The 19,638-nt window shown below is 36.4% G+C and overlaps 1 protein-coding gene across 2 annotated transcripts in view; it reads left to right on the top strand.

The window, feature by feature from the left end:
• LOC137398938 (fibropellin-1-like) overlaps positions 1-19,184 on the top strand; it is a 78,718-nt gene extending 59,534 nt beyond the window's left edge. For both annotated transcript variants that reach the window (XM_068085099.1, XM_068085098.1), the window contains 4 exons: positions 4,814-4,948; positions 10,089-10,241; positions 15,842-15,910; positions 18,471-19,184. In XM_068085099.1, the coding sequence (XP_067941200.1) occupies positions 4,814-4,948; positions 10,089-10,241; positions 15,842-15,910; positions 18,471-18,610 (497 nt within the window). In that variant the 3' untranslated portion in view covers positions 18,611-19,184. The remainder of the gene's footprint in view (positions 1-4,813; positions 4,949-10,088; positions 10,242-15,841; positions 15,911-18,470) is intronic.
• Positions 19,185-19,638: the final 454 nt, after the last annotated feature.

The following is a 19,638-nucleotide window of genomic DNA, read 5'->3' as shown; positions in this document are numbered from 1 at the left end:
TAAAATCATTTTGTAAACATCTAATTCATGTCTTGAGGCTTTACTGTTGAGGTGTAACCAATTTGTTTCAATTACCTAAAGATAGATGGTTTACATTGAATTTATGAGTGGTTAAGCCCACTTCCCACAGGTCCATTAGCATCGCATTGATTATTGGGGATGAAGCTCTATGTCTCAACTTCCAAATACATCTTAATCAATGTCACAGGCTATAGGCGTGCTATTTGTTTGAAGCTGACTTCAACACAGTGTTTCTCAATTTTCGGTCATGTATACTTTCCTTGGTCTTTGTTTACCTCGTAATTGCTGTTGTCTATTTGGTGTTTGGGTATTAGTTTTGAAGTTATGAGTTCTTTGCTAGCCTCTAAAACTAGTAGGACACAGTAAGATTCAGCAGTATGTGATAGTTATGATGCAAAGGAGAGAATGTCAAGCTAGTATTAGTTTCTTAGTATTACCATATGTCATATCCTGTTGCGCATTTCAGTCGTTGGTGTTTGCTATTTTTGCTAATCATTTTTTTTATCAATTTTCTGAATAGAAAAGTAGAGTTCTCTCTAAAAGATTATGTGAAATCCTATGGATGAAGTACTCAAAGTAACAGCGGCGTGTTGTGTTCAACCCCTTAATGGTAATGAGAAGTTACGATGTTATGCTATGCGAAGTTGAAGCTCTCAAGGATATGTGTGCGTGTTCAGCTCACTATGAAAATTCCTTACAAAATATCACAAATATCGTGAAACATTTCATTTCAAATATCTATTGTGACTCGAACACTATTGACAATGATTCCCTTAAGCATGGTTCCCATATCGGTTAAGAGACTCTGACTGTAACTTGAGCCCCAAAATGTTTGCGACATTAGGCTCGCCGGCATCTGTTCACATATAAAGCTACTCGCTAAACATAATTGCGTAATCAAATAAAGTGTTCGCTCCCCATGCCGTTTCTATAATGGTGACCTTCACCTGTACAGTGCATTTCGGGGAGGTTTTGCCTGCGGTCTTTTGCGAAATTTGAACAGCGCTAAACTATGGCGTCGCCGCCGGCAACTACCAGCGGTACCCGGCGCGTAGGTTCCCATTTCACCGCTAATAGCCTGTGGTGCTGTCGCCGGTGCTTTGCGATGTATATGGGAATCAGGCTTTAAAGTTTTAGTATTGAGCTATGTCAAGGGGCAGCAATGAGCTGTGTCGAGGGGCAGCCGTGAGGCAAGTGGAGGGGCTGCAGTGAGGCAAGTCGAGGGGCTGCAGTGAGATGAGTCAGCGGGTAGCAGTGAGGTGGTGAGGCGAGTCGAGGGGCAGCAGTGAAGGGAGTCAAAGTGTGACATAAAACGCAAAAAAGACTTTGTCTAAGACAGATAGATTTGTTTTGTTATTTGTACTAGTACCCAGACAGTCTAGTGTGCTGAAAGAGATCATCAGGTGTACACAACGAATAAGTATGCGCTACCTGGCAGTCAGGTGTTCTGAATGTCGTTAGTTCAACTCCCGTACAATGCATTCTCTTTTCCCAACTTGCAACTGCAATGATGGATGGGCACGGCTCTTATTATAGTAAAGGTTATAATAACCATAATTTAAAGCAGGTCACTGCCTTAGCAATTAATGATGAAACACTCTAAGTTGTTTTAGTAGCAGGATGTTCAACTTGAGGCACTTACATTTATGTATTCTGTACAGACCTTAACAAGGACCCACTCATGAAGTCTAGTCAATTGTTACATTGGTTCTGCATCCAATCTTCATTTTGTATTTTCATTATAAGTGCAACCTCTAAGGGACGAAGTGTTTTATTTTGAAAAATGTTCTATTTGGTTCTTGAGCTCCGAAGGAGTTTTGTTGGTACCTTATAAAATTGTCCTTGTTATGTTGCTGTCTACTGCTCTTAAAAAGACACTGTAATAAGGAAGTTTATTGAAGGGCAGCTTTCTTAACACACATTATAAAGAGCATTGGACTTGAGGTTTATCACATATGTTCGGTTAGTTTACTAGAATCAGATAATCGCCATGTTTCCATTGGATAGGTGATGCAGATTTGGAGTTTTGTGCACGTTGAGTTACCACGACTTAAGTGTCTCAATAGACATTCAATGCCTGTTGCAGATTAGCGCAGGGCAGGCACTTTATTAAAAAGGATAAGGATATGTCAGATGTCATAGCGACACACTCCTGTATCATCAAATCGAAATAGGAATGACCGAGGCGTAGAAATTGTTTAAAATGGAATAGCTTGAGTGGAATTTTCGTACGTATCATTCGCAATAATTGTTTCCATCATTCGCAACCGTGAAACATTTGATAAAGATTTGTGAGTAACAAAACTGCTCATTTTTGCCATTTCCATCTTGCTGATTGATGCAAACTTGCTGGTTAACTGCATCGTGGAGACATATTGATACTAATGTTGCAGATAGAATAGGAATATATTGTAATATCTTTTGTTCATCACCAGCTGCTCGCAGAATGTCGACAAGAACTCAGTTTATGTTGTCACAAGAAGCAAGTTTTATACTTTAAGTAAAAGTGTCAAATTAAACCAGTTGAGGGGATCAGAACTTTTGAGTACAACACAAAAGAAAATAAATTTAGGTGAACTTACCATACCGATATTGGATGTCGAACAAACCTGTTATGTACCATACTTTTTACTACCCAGAAACAGTGAGTTTTGATACATATGATAGGTTGGCAACGCCATTTCATCGACAAAAAGGTCCACAAAAACTGTGCATGCTGCTTCTCATCTTGTAGTAGTTGAGTGTACCGCATGATTACTGACTTCTTGATGTACACACCCCTTATGATATAATCATACAATTTAATATGAAATGATCTCTCTCTTCAACTTATCGGAACTTTCGCTCAAGTTCAGCTATCATCTGGCATCCTTTTTTCCAAAGCTGCTGCCTGAAGCCATTTGCCTGTTTTCAGATTTCTTATAAAGTATCAAATAATACCTACATTGAATGAGGTGTACGATACACATTAGTTTTGTTCCGCGCTCATCCATAGACATTCAGCTATTCGCTGCAAACCCTTTCTAATAATAAATGACTGACGCTGCAATTACTCTTTTCATAGCTCACTAGCGCATCCAATAAATACATTTTCAGCATATACCAAGTGTGTTTTTTAAGAAACAATCGGTCAATTATCGGTCTTATAGTTGTTAAACTAAAAACCTCGATCCAGGGCTTTTAATGGTGCACCAGTTTTTATCTACGGTTGAAAAGTCTAAAGGCCCGGACACACTATCGCTTAAATCAACGTTTAGCTGAACAATGGACTACAACGATTAGCTATTTTTACATTATAACCAACGATAAGGTGTGCACACTATGAGAGTTTAGCTGTAGGTGATCGCTAACCAACAACCAATTAGAAATTACTAAATCGATTAGTGATATCGTGGGTCCTTTTGTTATCTTTTAATAATTTGATTATGCAATTCATCACAAGTGTAGTTCCTCACGAGCGTAGTTCTTAGCTTGGGAATATGAATTGACACCAATCTTCACAACTGTTGAAATTGGATCTGATGTGGTCAACAAACAGCCAATCAAGATGCAATGTTGAAAGTTCATCGCATCGTTGCTAGCGACGATTACGTTGGCAGCTCATCGCAAAATGACATCATAGCAGCCCATCGTTGCGGTCAATCGCACAGCTAATCGGCGATTTGAGCGATTGTGTGCACAGGCCTTAACTCTAAATTCTACAATTGTGAGGATTGGCTGTTGAACGACAAATGGCATGAACCTAATGTATCGCGTAACCCCTATGAGTAACGAATCCAAAGTCATCCTTTATTTCAGTAAAACTGGTTGACATGCATGTGGTTTCTTGCACCAAGGTTCTTAATTTTGGGAAAACTAATGTCTTCCGACCAGAAATGTTGAACATCTTGTGCTAGAGCTTGATAACTAACTAATACAGCTCCATGAATAAGTGTATGATAACTCTAACTTGTTCTATGATTAATTCACTGACTAACCCTTTTATTAGATCTATGAGTAGCTCTATGATCAACTTCATTACTAGCTGTATGACTATCTTTGCACTGCCAAATTCTAAATCTAAGACTGGATTATTAATCATTTTAGCGACATTCTTCCTGTTTCGTGATTAAACTGTTGGTGCGGCTGCGCAGCTAACAGTCTCCTTTTTAACATAAACTTGCCATGGCTTACCACTCTGACCACGGTGACAAGTGCTAGAGTGTTGATTAGCAGGATAAGTCCATGACTCATGCATGACTACCCTATGGATAGCTACGCTTCAGTGCGCTTACCATTGTGAAACATTGTTCACGTCGCCAGCTATCGTTGCTAGCGGCAACAGCTAATAAGTAGGTTTAGTTATATTCAGCTTGGCCAGACAGGTGATTGATAATTCTTGTGTTATCTGGTGTTGTTAGTAGCTTCTTCGTAGCAGTTTCCTAGTTCAGCTCATATCAGGGATCATCGCCTTTAGAAAAAGAATGAGTAATTAAGAGATTTATAAGCGTCGTTGGTAGTTTTTGATTGTCAACGTAGTTAAACCTACATATCAAGATAAAGAACCAGAGTGTACAAAATTATAATTTTCTAATAAATTTTCTAAATAATTGTAAATGGTTTTCATCATGTTCTTTTACACCGTTCGAATTATGGCTTGCTGCCCATCACGAAACATTGTTATGGGCAGCATCAAAACTTGCAAAGATAGTTTTGTCGTTGATGGTGTCAAGAGAATTTTCTATGATACTATTGGTATTCATGTCTTTGTTAATGTTTTCGTATGGTTTACTGATTAGATGGTGTTTTGTAGAACGACTTGGAGACCACTGTGAGAAAAAAGATTGGTGTTCAGTTTCTGGCGTTTGCAGTGACAGAGGAAAGAGTTGTGTCAACTTACCGGACAGGGCTAACTGCACCTGTGAGGCCAATTACTACGGCCTCAATTGTAAGTCAAATACCTTTTGCAAGTAATTACCCAAACCAGTTGAAAGTCGAGCATTTCATGAAATGTTTTTCGTTAAAGTCTACTGTAGGGTGTTACTGGTTGTAATTAGACCGATCGGCTACACAAATGTTACACATGCTAACCACTCATGTTTACCAATCATGACGCCTGTTTATGCTCACTCATCATTTAAAAATAATAATTCAACAGTTTGGATCATGGCTGCAAAAGGTAGGGTCATTTTATCTTCAGAAATTTTTATTGTAAGAGATGAACTGCAGCACGTTTTGAAGATGTAGCTACCGTCAGGCAGGAAAATTGGAGCATCACAATACGTAATCTGTATATATGCGAAGAACAACTTTTACATAACGATCCAGTTCCATCAATAGCATCTACTTTCTTCTCAATTTCTCAAAAAAAGGCTTTGAATCAGCTCAAATACGACCAATTTTGGTCACATTTGAACTGGTTTTTCGCTAGCTCGCTATGATTTTTGGTTCAAAACCAGCTCAAGGGAGAATAACTCCTAATTGGTTTTGTTTTTCTCAAATCAAAGACATTGTGATGTTCAACAGCATTAAGTCTTATACGTAACTAGAATAGTTAGCATTACCTCTTTGGTGCTAGTCAGCAGGTCCTTTGAACGGCAGGCACTTGCTCGGTCTAGATCATACATTCTACGTCCTCACATTCTTTGTATTCCTTGTTTTGGAGAGATTCTTGATAAAGGTCTTTATTCCTTCAAAAATGCATCATCAGTCAAAGAATATTGCAGTCAAAGTTTTTTTATTATAAATTTGTACTGTGTCAAAAAATCAGATTCCTGAAGCTACTGTCTATGACACAAATTGCATCACAACAAATTGATAATTTGAAGATAGATTAACATAGCCGTGGGCTGTTATCAGACCAACAAAGATAATCATAAATTTAATCGTCACAATTTAACTTGTATCGATCCGGTCGAGACAATATTGCTCCTTGAAAAAGGCTGCCCTTATTCAGCCAAAATGTAGCCATAATCTCGCAAAGCAGTCAATATAGGCAAAGGTTTTTGAGGGTTTGAGACTATATTTTAAAACAATAAAATATTTTGATAAACAATGAAACTAAAATAATACAAAAGTAAAACAATGCATACAATTTTTGAAGTCAGCGGTTCATGCTGTTGACTTTGACATAGCTGGTGTTCCGTCTACTATAGATGCAGAGAACACCAAAATTACAGTTCCTTTAAGGACTTTTGAATGTATTAACAACCATTTTGTAAATATTGGAGTAGATCTTGCAGCAAAACTTGCTAAATCTGATGTACAGTATCAATCTTGTTTACAAGTACCAACATCTAACATTAACTTGAGCAGATATTGCAGGGTGATGTAATAATACCGGTAAATCAGGTGAATACGCGAAAAGCAACAGGATGTGATAACATTTCTTTTAGACTGTCAAAGCATATCAATTACATAATTTTTTATCATATATTTCAATACATCAGAGTCTTGGCTTTCGAATGAGCCATTGTTTGGCATGATGAAACAGACATTGGTTGGTGTTTATAGGATTTCCCCAGAGCTCTACCGCAAAAATGTTCAATGGTGTAGACTCGAAAATTGTGACGTCACAATTTTCAAATGCAGTATTGTGCGCTCTTACCGCTTATTTTTACTGCTTACCGCTTATATTTATCAACTACGATAATGACCCTAGTGTCAGGCGAATGTAGGACAACTCCAGAGAACCAATGAAGATGAAAAAGGAGTCAGTGTCAGTAGTTCTCCATGTACAGATTATTTTTATGATAAATAACTCAGATTCCAAGCACCGTACTATGTTTTCCCGATGATATTATGCACTAGCCCTCTCTTTTTATTGTGATGTTGAGGGTCGCGACTGAGACTAATTAATTTCAAGCATTACATGATCTCGCGAAAGTGCGATTGCAGGTCACAATTTAATCGATGTGGTTTCCTTACCTTTATCAACGACAATATATTTATTGAAGCATAATTAATTACCTCAGAACATGTGTTTGTATGGGTCGGGCGTTAGCAAGATCCCCGGGCAACGAAATTTCTTTCCCAAACAGGTTTACATACGGCATTAAAATTTTGGCTTTTGATTGGTTTTAGTAATTGAGCTTTAGTATTCAAAACTTACATCATTACAATAGAAATCAATAGTTATAATTAGAAAGGAACAGAAAATTCCAAAATTTTATTCAAAATGGCTTAGATTAATGAGTTTTAAGTGAGCACCTCTTACGTTTTAGCAGCACTTTTTGAATGATAACATCAGTTTTGCTACATTATTTAGAATTTTGTGTTCCTTTCTAATTATAACTATTGATTTCTAATGTAATGATGTAGGTTTTGATTACTAAAACTCAATTACTAAAACCAATCAGGAGCCAAGATTTTACTGCCGTATGTAAACCTGTTTGGGAAAAAAAATTTCGCGCGTTTTCGTGATGGCTGCAAATAACTGTTCGGTTTTTAGCTTTTAAGAGCTTGTAATCACATTTTCACCTATCTTGAACCCACAACACAACAGAGTAAGACATGGTGAACATTTTGATACTAAATAAATGTAATGTGAATTTTGTTGCAAGTAAACCTTTAACTCATTCGCACACGACTAATTTCTAGGCGATTAGCCCCAGATACCGCTAATCTTTTAAGAAGTTGCCGTAATTCAAATTACTACTACAGGAGACAGACTTGAGATAATTTACTCATTCAAATTACACAAGAACCAGCCAAGTCTCATATTTCAAATTATAAATTACATTCATATAGATAACTGGTATCCCTTTTATGCAGATCCGTGCCTCAAAGAAGGTAGTTTCAGGAAATTTCCAATTTTGAAAAGATTGTCATTTTCTGAAACAAAGTTAGATTTGCACCATAAAAGTTGCAAAATATACCAAGTTTGACTGAAATTACTTATTTATTACATACAATACATAGTTATGAGTATTATTTATACATATGCAGTTAGTCATGAACATGAAAATCATGAAACTCTAACTTCGAACTTTTCCTCACAAGTATCATTCATCAAACAAAAGCATAGCAAATCTATATGCTAATATAACTCAAATAAAACGTCATGAAAATGTTTCAAATAATAAAAATATGTTCAACAACTCTGTTCTTGACTTTTCAGACTTCATAGACAGCTCTAAGAATCAATATGATCCTATAGAAACTGAAAGATAACGTTAGTCTGGCTGCGGCTGGCAGCCTGAAGAGTGCATTTTTATTTGAGCACAACGATTCAATTTGGCAAAATTAGAAGTTGATAAAAACTTTGAAACATTAAAAATAATGTTTTAATTTAATTTATGCAGTCTTTCAATGTCTTACCACTTCTGAAGCTGCATATTTACTCCTGGAGTTGAAAAAGAATTATCGCGAACCATAAAATTTCAAGTCTGCACGATGATTTCCGGTTTTGGTCGATGTTGAGATGGTTGTACTAATTTGGTTATAACTTTTGCCAGGGACGTCATAGAGGCATAATTTAAAGTTTGTCTGATTGGCCAAAAAATTTTCTTTCCAACTTATCAAAAATTATTTTTTATAATTTGAAAATAACGGTGCAAGGAGTAGATTACAGACGCGAGTTAACTCGCGCCTGGGTGCGAATGAGTTAAAGGAAGTAGAAAAATAGTGTTTGGCAAATAATCTTATCCTAAACAGCCAAAAACTTGATAATTTTAAAAAACCCCAAAAACGTTTCCTTGATTCACTTGATTTAGTTTTTATTAACAAAATGTCAGTTTCTGTAAAATGTCATACACAGTTTTTAGGAATAGCGATTAATGAAAAAATATCATTTCAAAGCTACATTACAAAACTTACCAGTAAATTGCAGTGTGTACTTTTGATGATGCGCCATGTGAGAAGATACTTTGACATCAAAACAATCAATGACCTGTATGATACATTTTCTACCCTCACTTGATTTATGGAATAGAGTTTTTTCTATAACAGAAAAAAGCTATAAAGATTATTTTAAAAGTTACAACAAAAGCATCCGGAATTAATAGCTTTACTTTATTAAAAATAATGCCTATAAAAATGTTTTTCGAATCCTGGCTTGTGCCGCATTTTGTCAACGTTTTTGTAGATGCTGATTTTCAAAATATATTAATTAACCACAGCTACTGTACCAGATTAAAAACAACCAATAGTTTTGAAATACAATGTTTTAAAACTAATAAAGGTCAAAAATATATGTAGTTCCTTGCAGTTAAATTATTCAATAAGTATTTATGAAACTTTTATGACTTGGCTTCAAGTGCTATGAAAATGAAGCTGGTCGAGTGATTTTTGAGCTACGAGTGCTCGCTCATCTGTATATCTGTATTACTCGCTCATCTCATAACTGTGTCTGTTCTTCTGCAAACTGCAAGCGGGTGGTTCTGTCGCTAGTCTCCAACTATCAGACAGTCCCTTTGGCTTTACGTATTTTTGTTATTTTCTATGTTTCACCTATAAATTACACGAAATAAAACTTCACACATACACATGCCGTTATGTGACCTCTACAGATATTACTTCAATATTCATCTGTGAACAGATTTAGATATATATCACGAATTGCAACATTTTTGCAGGGTCCATGTTTCAGAAGGTAAAATCTGTGTCATGGACATTGGTTAATAGCTGTATCTCATAACTGAAGTTAAAGACTGGCTGTTTTTTACTTATGTGCATTTAACGATGTAGGCTTAATCATTGTATGCATTTTTGCTGTAAGTGCATGTTACAGCTAAGTAAGTTTTCAATAATAATAGTCACACTGGTAAAAGACCTGGCCTGATGGCTACTCAATGCAAGCATAAGTATCTTGTTGAATGCCTGGCAATTCCCCTACAAATGTGTGTTACAGAATGGATTGAAATCTTACATTTAGACTTTGAGTAGGTGTAATAAAAAACTTGGCAAGTCAAGTGTTGAAAGGTTCTTATCCTGTTGACTATTTATGGACAGTGGTAAACAAGGTTGCCATTTTTCGTAAAAACGATTGTGAACTTACAACCATATTTCTTTATGCACTTCCAAATGACCATAGCCTAAGAACCACGTTGCTTGAATATAATTTCAATTTCTGCTTCTATTTTCTCTAGGCTCGGTGATGGATCCGTGTCAGAGTAACCCTTGTCTGAATGGAGGCACATGCATGCCCGATGCCCCTTTAGCTGACTCGGAATATGTCAACACCAACTATTCCTGTGTGTGCACGGTAAACTATGATGGACAGACATGTGGTCTTGCCGCAGGTTGGTTAACCCTTTTTATCCATCACTCCTTATGTTTAGGATGAGCCTAATGCTTATCACTGCATCTGCCAAAGCTTACCAAACTAGATAGTTAGCGGCTAGTAATTCTGCTTCTATAGGAATGTTGATATCTCGATATTTGTCCAACCAGAAACCGTTGGAGAATAAAAAGTCACCTTATCAAGTGGCCATGGTCTCTCCAAGCTGTGAAAGTGTGATTTTGCAGTGTCTGTTAGTGTTTCAAATTTAGACGATGGCCTGCAATCTATAAACATTTTAGACTAAGTCTTTCCGATCGTATTCATATTATGATGGAGTTTTTAATAGTACTGTTTCTGTTTCTTGGTTAAATACCTGAAGAGAAAGGTTGTCTTTGAAAGACATGCCGCAGATTTTTTCATTTTAAGTTGCTTATACAATATTCGCTTATGGAAACTTGCTAATAAATGTATGTAGTCATGGGGGTCCTACCACACAAAGTCGTCGTCAGAATAGTCACTTTTAAAATAACTGTCGTCACTTTTAAAATCACTATCACCATTTTCAAGTTGGTAACAAAGACAACTTATTTCTTCACATTCGTTATTTTAATATAAATATCCATTCTGGTGGCACTGGGTCGCGTTAAAAACCTGAAACTTGCTAAGTTGAACTAAGCTAAGCCTGAACTTCTGCTAATCAAAAGCTTGGCTCAACCAGCGACCTTCACAAACTTATTAGTGATGTTTGGGAGCCTTGCTGATTACTCCGCGAAGAGTGACAGCCGTCTTAGGTTTCTAGGGCTACATTTCTTGTACTGAAAATAGACCGAGATTGTCTTTAATAATCACTGTCAGTCATAGACTTGGAAACGGATTTGCTGTCAATGTCGTGGCATTGCATTGCCGTTTACTTTAATTATTCGGCAGTCCATAAATGCTGGGCCAGATGCTTCAAACCAAAACTAGTGAAGTTTCGGTTGAACGTGTCGATTTATGCTACACGTAGCACATTTTTTGTTGGTTCTAACCGAATCACGAACTGATTGAAACACACAGAATTATTCTGCGCTGCTAGAATCGTGCTTTCGAGCACGATTCTAGCAGCTTTTGCAAATAGTATAGTCCAAGAGACGTATAAATACACACAACAAAAGTATAAGTGCAATTCAACATAGTACACACGATGCAACTGCTTAGAGTGCGTTATTGGATGTATTTATTGTTTGGACGCTATAGCTACAAATTGTTTATTTTTTAATTATATTTCCTTTTTAGCAGCAACAGTTTTGTGGTGGAAAATGTTGCCATTTTTAGCGCAATCAAGTCGGTTGCATCGTATTTACTATGGTGAATTTTCTTAATATTTTTCTTGCGTGCCGCATTATGTTCTCAGACTACATATATCTTAATAATTGCTAGAGTCGTGCTCGCTAACCAACAATAGCGCAACTTAAACAGTTACATCGTGTGTTCTATGTTGAATTGCTTCTGTACTTTTATTGCGTGTCGCGATACACGTATTGGACTATGCTAATTGCTAAAGCTGCTAGAATCGTGCTCGCTAATAATTTGTTTAATATGTTAAAAGCATTTTGTCGATGAACTCGGTGGGCATGCACAGCTCAAATAATTCTGTGAATTTGGACCGATTAATTCTGCGTTTTTCGTGATTTCGGCCAGAACTCAGAACCAACGAAAAATTCGTTACGTGTATCCGTACCTTTAGTAATCCTACTTACACAATCATCGTCACCTACATTGATAAATGGTCGTCTCGTCTGTCACTTTTTAAATATCCCTGTCGTCGGAATCGTCAGAAAACATGGGAGGACCCCCAGTCATTGTTGGAGTGAGTAATTAGTTTACTTGTAGGATTATCAACCATCTCTATAAATAGTGCTTTATCTGATACTGTTACTCATCTGTTACATCATATGATGCTTTCGAGCTTGCGTTTTCAACAACGAGTCATTCGTTCCTTGTTCATTTGGTTATTGAATCAGCTGAATCAGCTGAATCAATTTGAATTATTTTGAATTAGTGAGTTTAAGTGAAGTTGATCGGCTCTAAACTCAGTGATTGCACTACTCTCGATGCTCTGATGGGTCATTAGATCCTTTTGAAGTGAATGTTACCAGCTGCCAGCATGCATTATGGGATACATGTGTTAAAAATAAACTCACACAATATTTGGTAGATTGTATTAGAACGTGTCGGGTGTTTTTCTATATCATTTGTGGTGGTTTTTGATGTTTGAGATGATCTGACTGCCAGAATGTTTCAAGATAAAAATCAATATAACTCGCTCGCGGTTAAAACGCTCGAAAGAAATACATGTGTAATGACGTAACTAGCTGTTACCATCGCTATGGTTGATATCAGCCCTTGTGTTCAAGTTGCGACCTTACGCCTCTCTATACTGTCCGCGTCTTTACGACTAGACATGATCACACTTTCCCTCGATATGAGCGGTTTAACCTTGATCAAGTTTTGTGGATTTCAATCTATAAACGTCCTAGCGCTCAGATCACCTCAAATGTCGAAAATAATTGCAAATGATGGAAAAATACGGATAATTTCTGAAAGATCTCGTAACATTTTGGTACAAGTTTATCTTTAAACCAATGTTTGATTATAGGTGTTTCTTCATTGCATTTGCTGTGATACATTGTGTAATACGTGGGTGAAACCTGCTGCCATCTGTCATAACATGTTAGAATCATGCGGTGTGATGACAGTTGTTACATCTACTCTGGCTTACCATTATATGCTGTGGTCTGGCTTCAGACACAGACAAATTCATGCAATGTGATGCATCAGCCGCTGTTTAGAACAAATGTGTTTGTCAACATTAGTAGAGATAAAACGGATTTATCTGTGACTGGCTGAATTAATTGTTTCTAATGATCTTGATTCCATTTTATTCATTTCAAAAGCATAGTAGTTTCATCCACGATTAGCTTTTAAATACTTGCTGCATCGTTTCACACGATTCATTATTTATATATGAACAAAAATATTCTTGTAACAGATATGTGAGTATCACTAGTTGGAACTCTTGAATGATTTTCATTGATTCTTTTTTTATAGTTTAGTTCGTCTTGAGTCTAAAGGGGTCGTGTATGCCGTTGTTTTCATCATCAACGTCTGTCTATCGGTTTTTCCTGGAATAAAATATAACAACGCAAGTTGTTGATGTACGTTTGATAATAAACATGTGGATGATTCTTCAACAATGGTGGGGGCAATCCAGCAAACATGTGGATGATACTTCAACAATGGTGGGGGCAATCCAGCAAACATGTGGATGATACTTCAACAATGGTGGGGGCAATCCAGCAAACATGTGGATGATACTTCAACAATGGTGGGGGCAATCCAGCAAACATGTGGATGATACTTCAACAATGGTGGGGGCAATCCAGCAATTATTTTATGGCCTTAGTACAGCTGAGACTAAACCTCATTGGTCAATCTATTTGTTAATAAGAGACATCGATCAGTGGTGTTAGGGTGTGTTGCTGCAGCAAATATCTATAGTACGCTTCAGAGAATCGTTTAAGACTGGTTTACACTGTATCGCTGCAGGTCGGTGTTGCCCTCTCAGTCCTCTCCTTTCGATTATGTGCACTGTAAGCCGATATTAAGCCGATATTATTATGTAAGCTGATAACCCAGATATTTCGAGAAAGTTACCAACTCTCAAACTCTCCCAATAGCTTGTGCAATGTGCACCACTTCATGCACCACTCCACGTTGATCGATCGATATTTTCTTTTATGGCTGTCCCTGCGGGACTAGGATTTCGTTGTTTCCGCGACTACATTGTATAATGAGAACGTAATTCTGTGGACATATCGCTAATGTAAGTGCGGATGTCTGAACATTGTCATTACAGACGATCACTAAAGTATGGTATTAACACCGACATGCAGCGTTTTTAATGTGAACCAGGCTTTATTCAGTGTGTGTGTTGCCAGGCTTCACCTGATACAGGAGCTTTGCAGCGTCACTGAGCTTATCAAGTGGTCTGCAAAACTTTAGTCTCGTAACGTTTAAAAAGTAAACCAAAGTTAGTTGGTTACTTGTAAGAACATTCTGGAATGATCTGGATAGATTAAGAGGAGTTCTTAGAGTAATCTTGTGGTGACAACTGATGTTTGTCAACGACGCAGGTTGTAGCTTATTTTACTTGAAAAGATATATATTTTATGGTATTTGTTTATTGAGAGACTAAAACCAATTAAATTTTGTTATCATCTTGAACATATACAAGTTGTTCCATTTCATCAAAGATCATGTGAGCATATATTGTTTCAATTTTGAATATTCTAAAAGGTTACACCTAAACCGTCTAGACTGCCAAGTTAGTTTCTGTATACAAAGTAGATAAAAGCTGTGGATACCGATTGAGAAGGTGGAGATATATGTGGCCATGAGCAACCCGAGCTCTGTGTTACAGCTTGATACTGGTAATAAGTTGCCATACAGCGAGAGTGTAGTGACATACCCCTCCGTATGGCGCTGCAATGCCATATAACATAGACAGCCGTGTCACACTCATTCTGTAGTGGTTCAGTATTGCTGATCGGCAGCAATACATCTGTGCAATACGCCAGCATTGTGCCATGAAAATGCCCTTGAAAACACCAGTGGAGTCGCACTTGTTCATGCGCAACAAAAATTAATATTTATGCCTACTCTCTTCCATATGGAAGGTTTGACCCTCTTGGGCTACAGTTCTCCATCAAGAAGTGAATACATGATCAGCATGGTATTGTGTTGTATCATAGCAGTAGTAATTAAAGCTGTTGATTATCTAGTGTCCTGTGCATAACGAATAACGCCATAACTAGTTGCAGTTTTTTCCTCTGATCATCCATGGATCGTTACATTCTTACCCTCTTAACTCTTTCACTACTGTGCTAAATTCGCCATTCTAACCAAATAATTCAAATGGGTTTTCAAAAATTCGATATACCGCTAGTATTTACACAATTATTGGGAATCAATGCAGATATAGTTTTACTGTAAAATGCATCTTATTCAGAACAAAATTCTCTACAAGATAAGTCTAAAATTATTTAGTGAATCCCACTCTCGCAAAATTTCTGACGCTTCCTTTGCTTTCAACGAATGTTGTGAATTTCTTTTTGCCATGACAATAGCGATCTGGTTTTCCCGATTTGAAAAGTAGGTATAAATGGAATTTCTTAGCGAAAAGAATTTCGATTGGTTTCACATAATTGGCAACAAGGTTGTTTCGTTGGAAACCAAAATTGATTGGTTTAGCTAATGCATAGGCTTCGTAATGTGAAGAAAAGTGAAACCCAATTGATTAGCCGATTCATCAGCTTGCAGTCTCTGTATTTCTATTATCCCGATTGCCGATCAAGCGGCTCACGGCAGCAAAAGAATTGAATATACCAACCTTGACATAAGGCATCACCTAGCCATCGCTCTACTACAACGCCCTATGAAAACATTATCTGATTGTTGGCACGGCATAGGGCCTCCGTACACCCGGGTGTCCACTACACTACTGATGTTGTATGCAAACTAAGTAGTTAAGGCTTGGAATGTAGTCTGTGTAACTTGGTATTTGGTCATATTTTACAGCCAACCCTAACCTTGCTGTGATGATAGCGGTACCGATTGTTGCTGTTCTGGCCCTCGCCTGTATTATAGGTAAGTCTTTATGACCTAAGGCTAAACTCTGAAGGCATAGAGGTCTAGTAAGTCTTGCCAAAAATTTGTAGTTTGATTTTTGGGCAGACAACTTCTAAATTAACTGATGAGGTAAACGGCCCCAGCAAAAAAAATCCGTTTCAAGATTTACGTTATGGGAATGTTACATTTTACTACACTCATTTAGCCCTTCAAATTGTGACTGGTATTGATTTTTTTTGTATCATTCACACTTGATTTATAGTTCATGGTTACGGTAGTTTTATGTTAAGTCAACAGGAGCTCAACGCCTTCAATGTCAATTTAAAACTATTGCTTTCTCTCTTTTCTCTCCGCAGCAAGGTTTATGCTGTAACGGAAAAAAGGTTGAAAAAAAAATTTTAGAAGAAATATTTTGTCTAAAATAAAGCAAATTTTTTTTACCATCATAAAAGCCATGACTGTCCGTTTGTTCGAAGGATGGCAGGAAAAAAGATTCCTCCATGAGGATTCAAACTCACAATTTTCAGCTTCGTGTACCAGCACCCTAACCCGTGCCGATCAACCACTTTTGCAGTTTTCACGAATAATTGTGCATATACTATAAATATTCTGTGTGCTTTATCGGCACACCTGAGGGTCTCTCACGTCACACTAGACTGTCACGGTACTAGTTTGTATAATATATACCTCAGATACCTTTATATATATGCCATTTTCAAGTGCGGTGAGAGAGAAATTATTTTTAAGGAGAAAAATAATTTGGCAAAAGCGATCTTGATATATAGCAGCTTTTCATTGTAGAAGTTTTGAGTATTTTTAGCAATTCATTTTATAAGTATTATATTATTAATGTTTTGATAAAATAATAAGGCATATTATATTTCCTATTGTAAGTATATTTAATTTACTTAAATTAAAGTTAATTAACTTAAGTACTTTTATGTTAAATTGATAATAGTATAATTAATTATACTTGGTACCCAGTAATCTCTTGTTACCTTGCAGTTAATCTTTGAAGCCTTCAGTACTTTTTGTGGTAAAAGGTATTTATTGAAAAATTTGACAAAGTAAATACAAAAATATAATGCATAAACTTCTTTCTCACTCTGGCTCAGTGATATCCTTCCGCGAGCGTCATTGGAATAGCAATTGTCGCTATGAGCTGTTTTTCTGTTACATTTTGTGAAGTGGCAAAGTTCTTGTTACCCTTCATCATGCCTCTTCAATGCCTTTGATTTTTAAAATCATTCAATAAACATAAGAAAAGGAGTACAATACCTACGAATAACTCTATTAGATGTGATAAAGGCAGACAAAATTAATGTCTATTTCATGGATTTTCTTTTTTCGCTCGAGGTTCCAGTACTGGTTATCTCCGAAAATAAGGAATCGCTATATCAATAATCGATATACTAAATATTATATATATATATTATTTCAATATATAACATATATTATACTTAGTATATTAGTTATTCAAATACTTAAATAAATTATGTTATTATCAACTATCAAGTAATATTATTAAAGTAAAGTATTTAATTACTCTTCATGTCAAAGGTAACAGCAATAGTTGCACCAGGGCAGTTCCTATAACAAAATGCAGCTTTTTTTGTCATCCTTTCTGTTTCAAAAACAGATTTTATACATACTCATCATATATATTCATAATACACACTAGATTACATTTGTTTTATGATACACACAAGAATATGTGTACTTTATGATATACTATGATAGATTATGTGTACTTTATGATATACACTAGATTGGGTGTACTTTTTAATATGCACTAGATTGGGTATACTTTATGATACACACTAGATTATGTGTACTTTATGATATAGACTAGATTGGGTGTACTTTTTAATATACACTAGATTACATGTTGATCCAAAAAAGTGTTAAGTCGTACTGCAACTAGTCAATGGCTCTGCAAGGTTCTCAATCAATGCATGGTTTGCTGACTACCCTTATCATCTAGTGACGGAATTACCTTAAGTATAAAACAGACATTGTATAATAGGACAATTACTGCTGTTCCTTTTTAGCATTCAGCCATTTATTATCTCTAACCGATATGGAACTTAAATTTGAGGAACGAGAGGCGCAATCAAGAATTTCTGAGGACATTACATACTTATGTCGATCACTTATGTCGATCGATATCACTTACATAGTTGCCATGTAACTATGGTTTTTATTTGCTTGGTGATTCGATTTATTTATTTTTGATTCTTTAATAATAACATTGGTCGTGTATTTACGTGAAATAACATTTAATCAAATTATTTTATATGACTAATATGGATTGTCACAGTAGCAGTTGCAACACGGCATAACTGGATATCGTTCACAGCCGCTAAACTCTTTGTATTTTACTGTTTAGACTCATTAAGTTTCACTTTGTAAGAATTTTTCTTTAAAAAAGTGAACGCTGGTTCAAAAAATCACATTTGGGTTCTGCTGTAAGTCGAAGGATGGGATAAAAGACAAACTAATTTTTAAGCGTGTACATGGATTGAAGACTGGCAATTCAATTAGCTGTCTTCTATGATTAAATCTCTTTATACTTTAGGTGTGGCTGTTTGCTTTGTAATGGCAAGGAAGAAACGAGCCACGAGAGGGCGCTATAGTCCAAGTCGAACTGAGATAATAGGACCAAATCTACAGATGTCCGGCGTGCTAAAGCAGCCTCCCGAAGAACGGTTGATATGAGGACTCCAACTACTAGCTAATTATTTATGTTTTGTGTACATAGACGGAGTGAGAATAACTATGTAGGACTATAAAGGGACGCGGTGGTGATGTCCCTCATCACGGTGCTCAATGTATGTAGTAGTGCACAGTCCATTATTAGTGCCTTACGCACAGCTGGTTTTCTATGATAATACTCTCGCAATAGGTAGTACACTGCTTGTTCGTTTTATAGTTGTAATCTACTTAATATTTTATGATTATGCAAACCGCGGGCGATTTAGCTGTATATTCCTCTTACCTTATTAGCTTTATTTGGCTCAATCCACGCCCACTTTTTCACATATCATTGTTTCTATGCATATATTGTTCTCAAAGCTTCTTGATACATTTGTCCAGCATTTTAGGCTACTTAAGGATGGTCACTGAAATTTATAATTATTTGCTTTTTCGGTTTGCTGGTATATCACAGAATGTTTTAATTTAGCAAAAGAGGCAGTTTAAGTAAATCTAAGATTTATTTACTTTTGAAATTTACACTATTTATTTAGAATTTCGCAATAATTTTAATAAATCCATGGCATTCATTGTTGAAGAGTTGTCCTTCTCTTGTTTAGTATGACAACCACAAAACAAATGTAGCTCCGTCAAACAGTGCGCAATGTTGAGCAATATATTGTATTAGGAGCTGTCTTAATACAACATACATGTATATCACTCTTATAATTGACACAAAATCAATTAGCAACCTGCTATATCAAACACTGGTCTTCTAATCTCAAGTTTGAAGTAAAATGCTACTTTGCACTGTTTCAGGTATTGAACCAGCAACCTTCTGCTTAGAAGACCAACCCTCTTTTATTTGCACAACTCAATTGCATTCCAGAGTTAAAGAATAATTTTTTGTATCATAAGTGTGATGTTCTGGGGCGTTAGCAAATTCTTGCATGAGGGAGGTGTTACAGTATATGAGTAGACTCACAAGGGCTTATTTAATGTGTAAAAGGAGGCACAGTTCAAACATGTCAGACGCGGTTGGTATTCATAGA

The sequence above is a fragment of the Watersipora subatra genome, chromosome 6, assembly GCF_963576615.1.
Source record: "Watersipora subatra chromosome 6, tzWatSuba1.1, whole genome shotgun sequence".
In the NCBI taxonomy this organism is placed as follows: Eukaryota; Metazoa; Bryozoa; class Gymnolaemata; order Cheilostomatida; family Watersiporidae; genus Watersipora; species Watersipora subatra.
The sequence above is the reverse complement of the archived record's forward strand: the minus strand, read 5'-3'. Positions and strand labels throughout refer to the sequence as shown.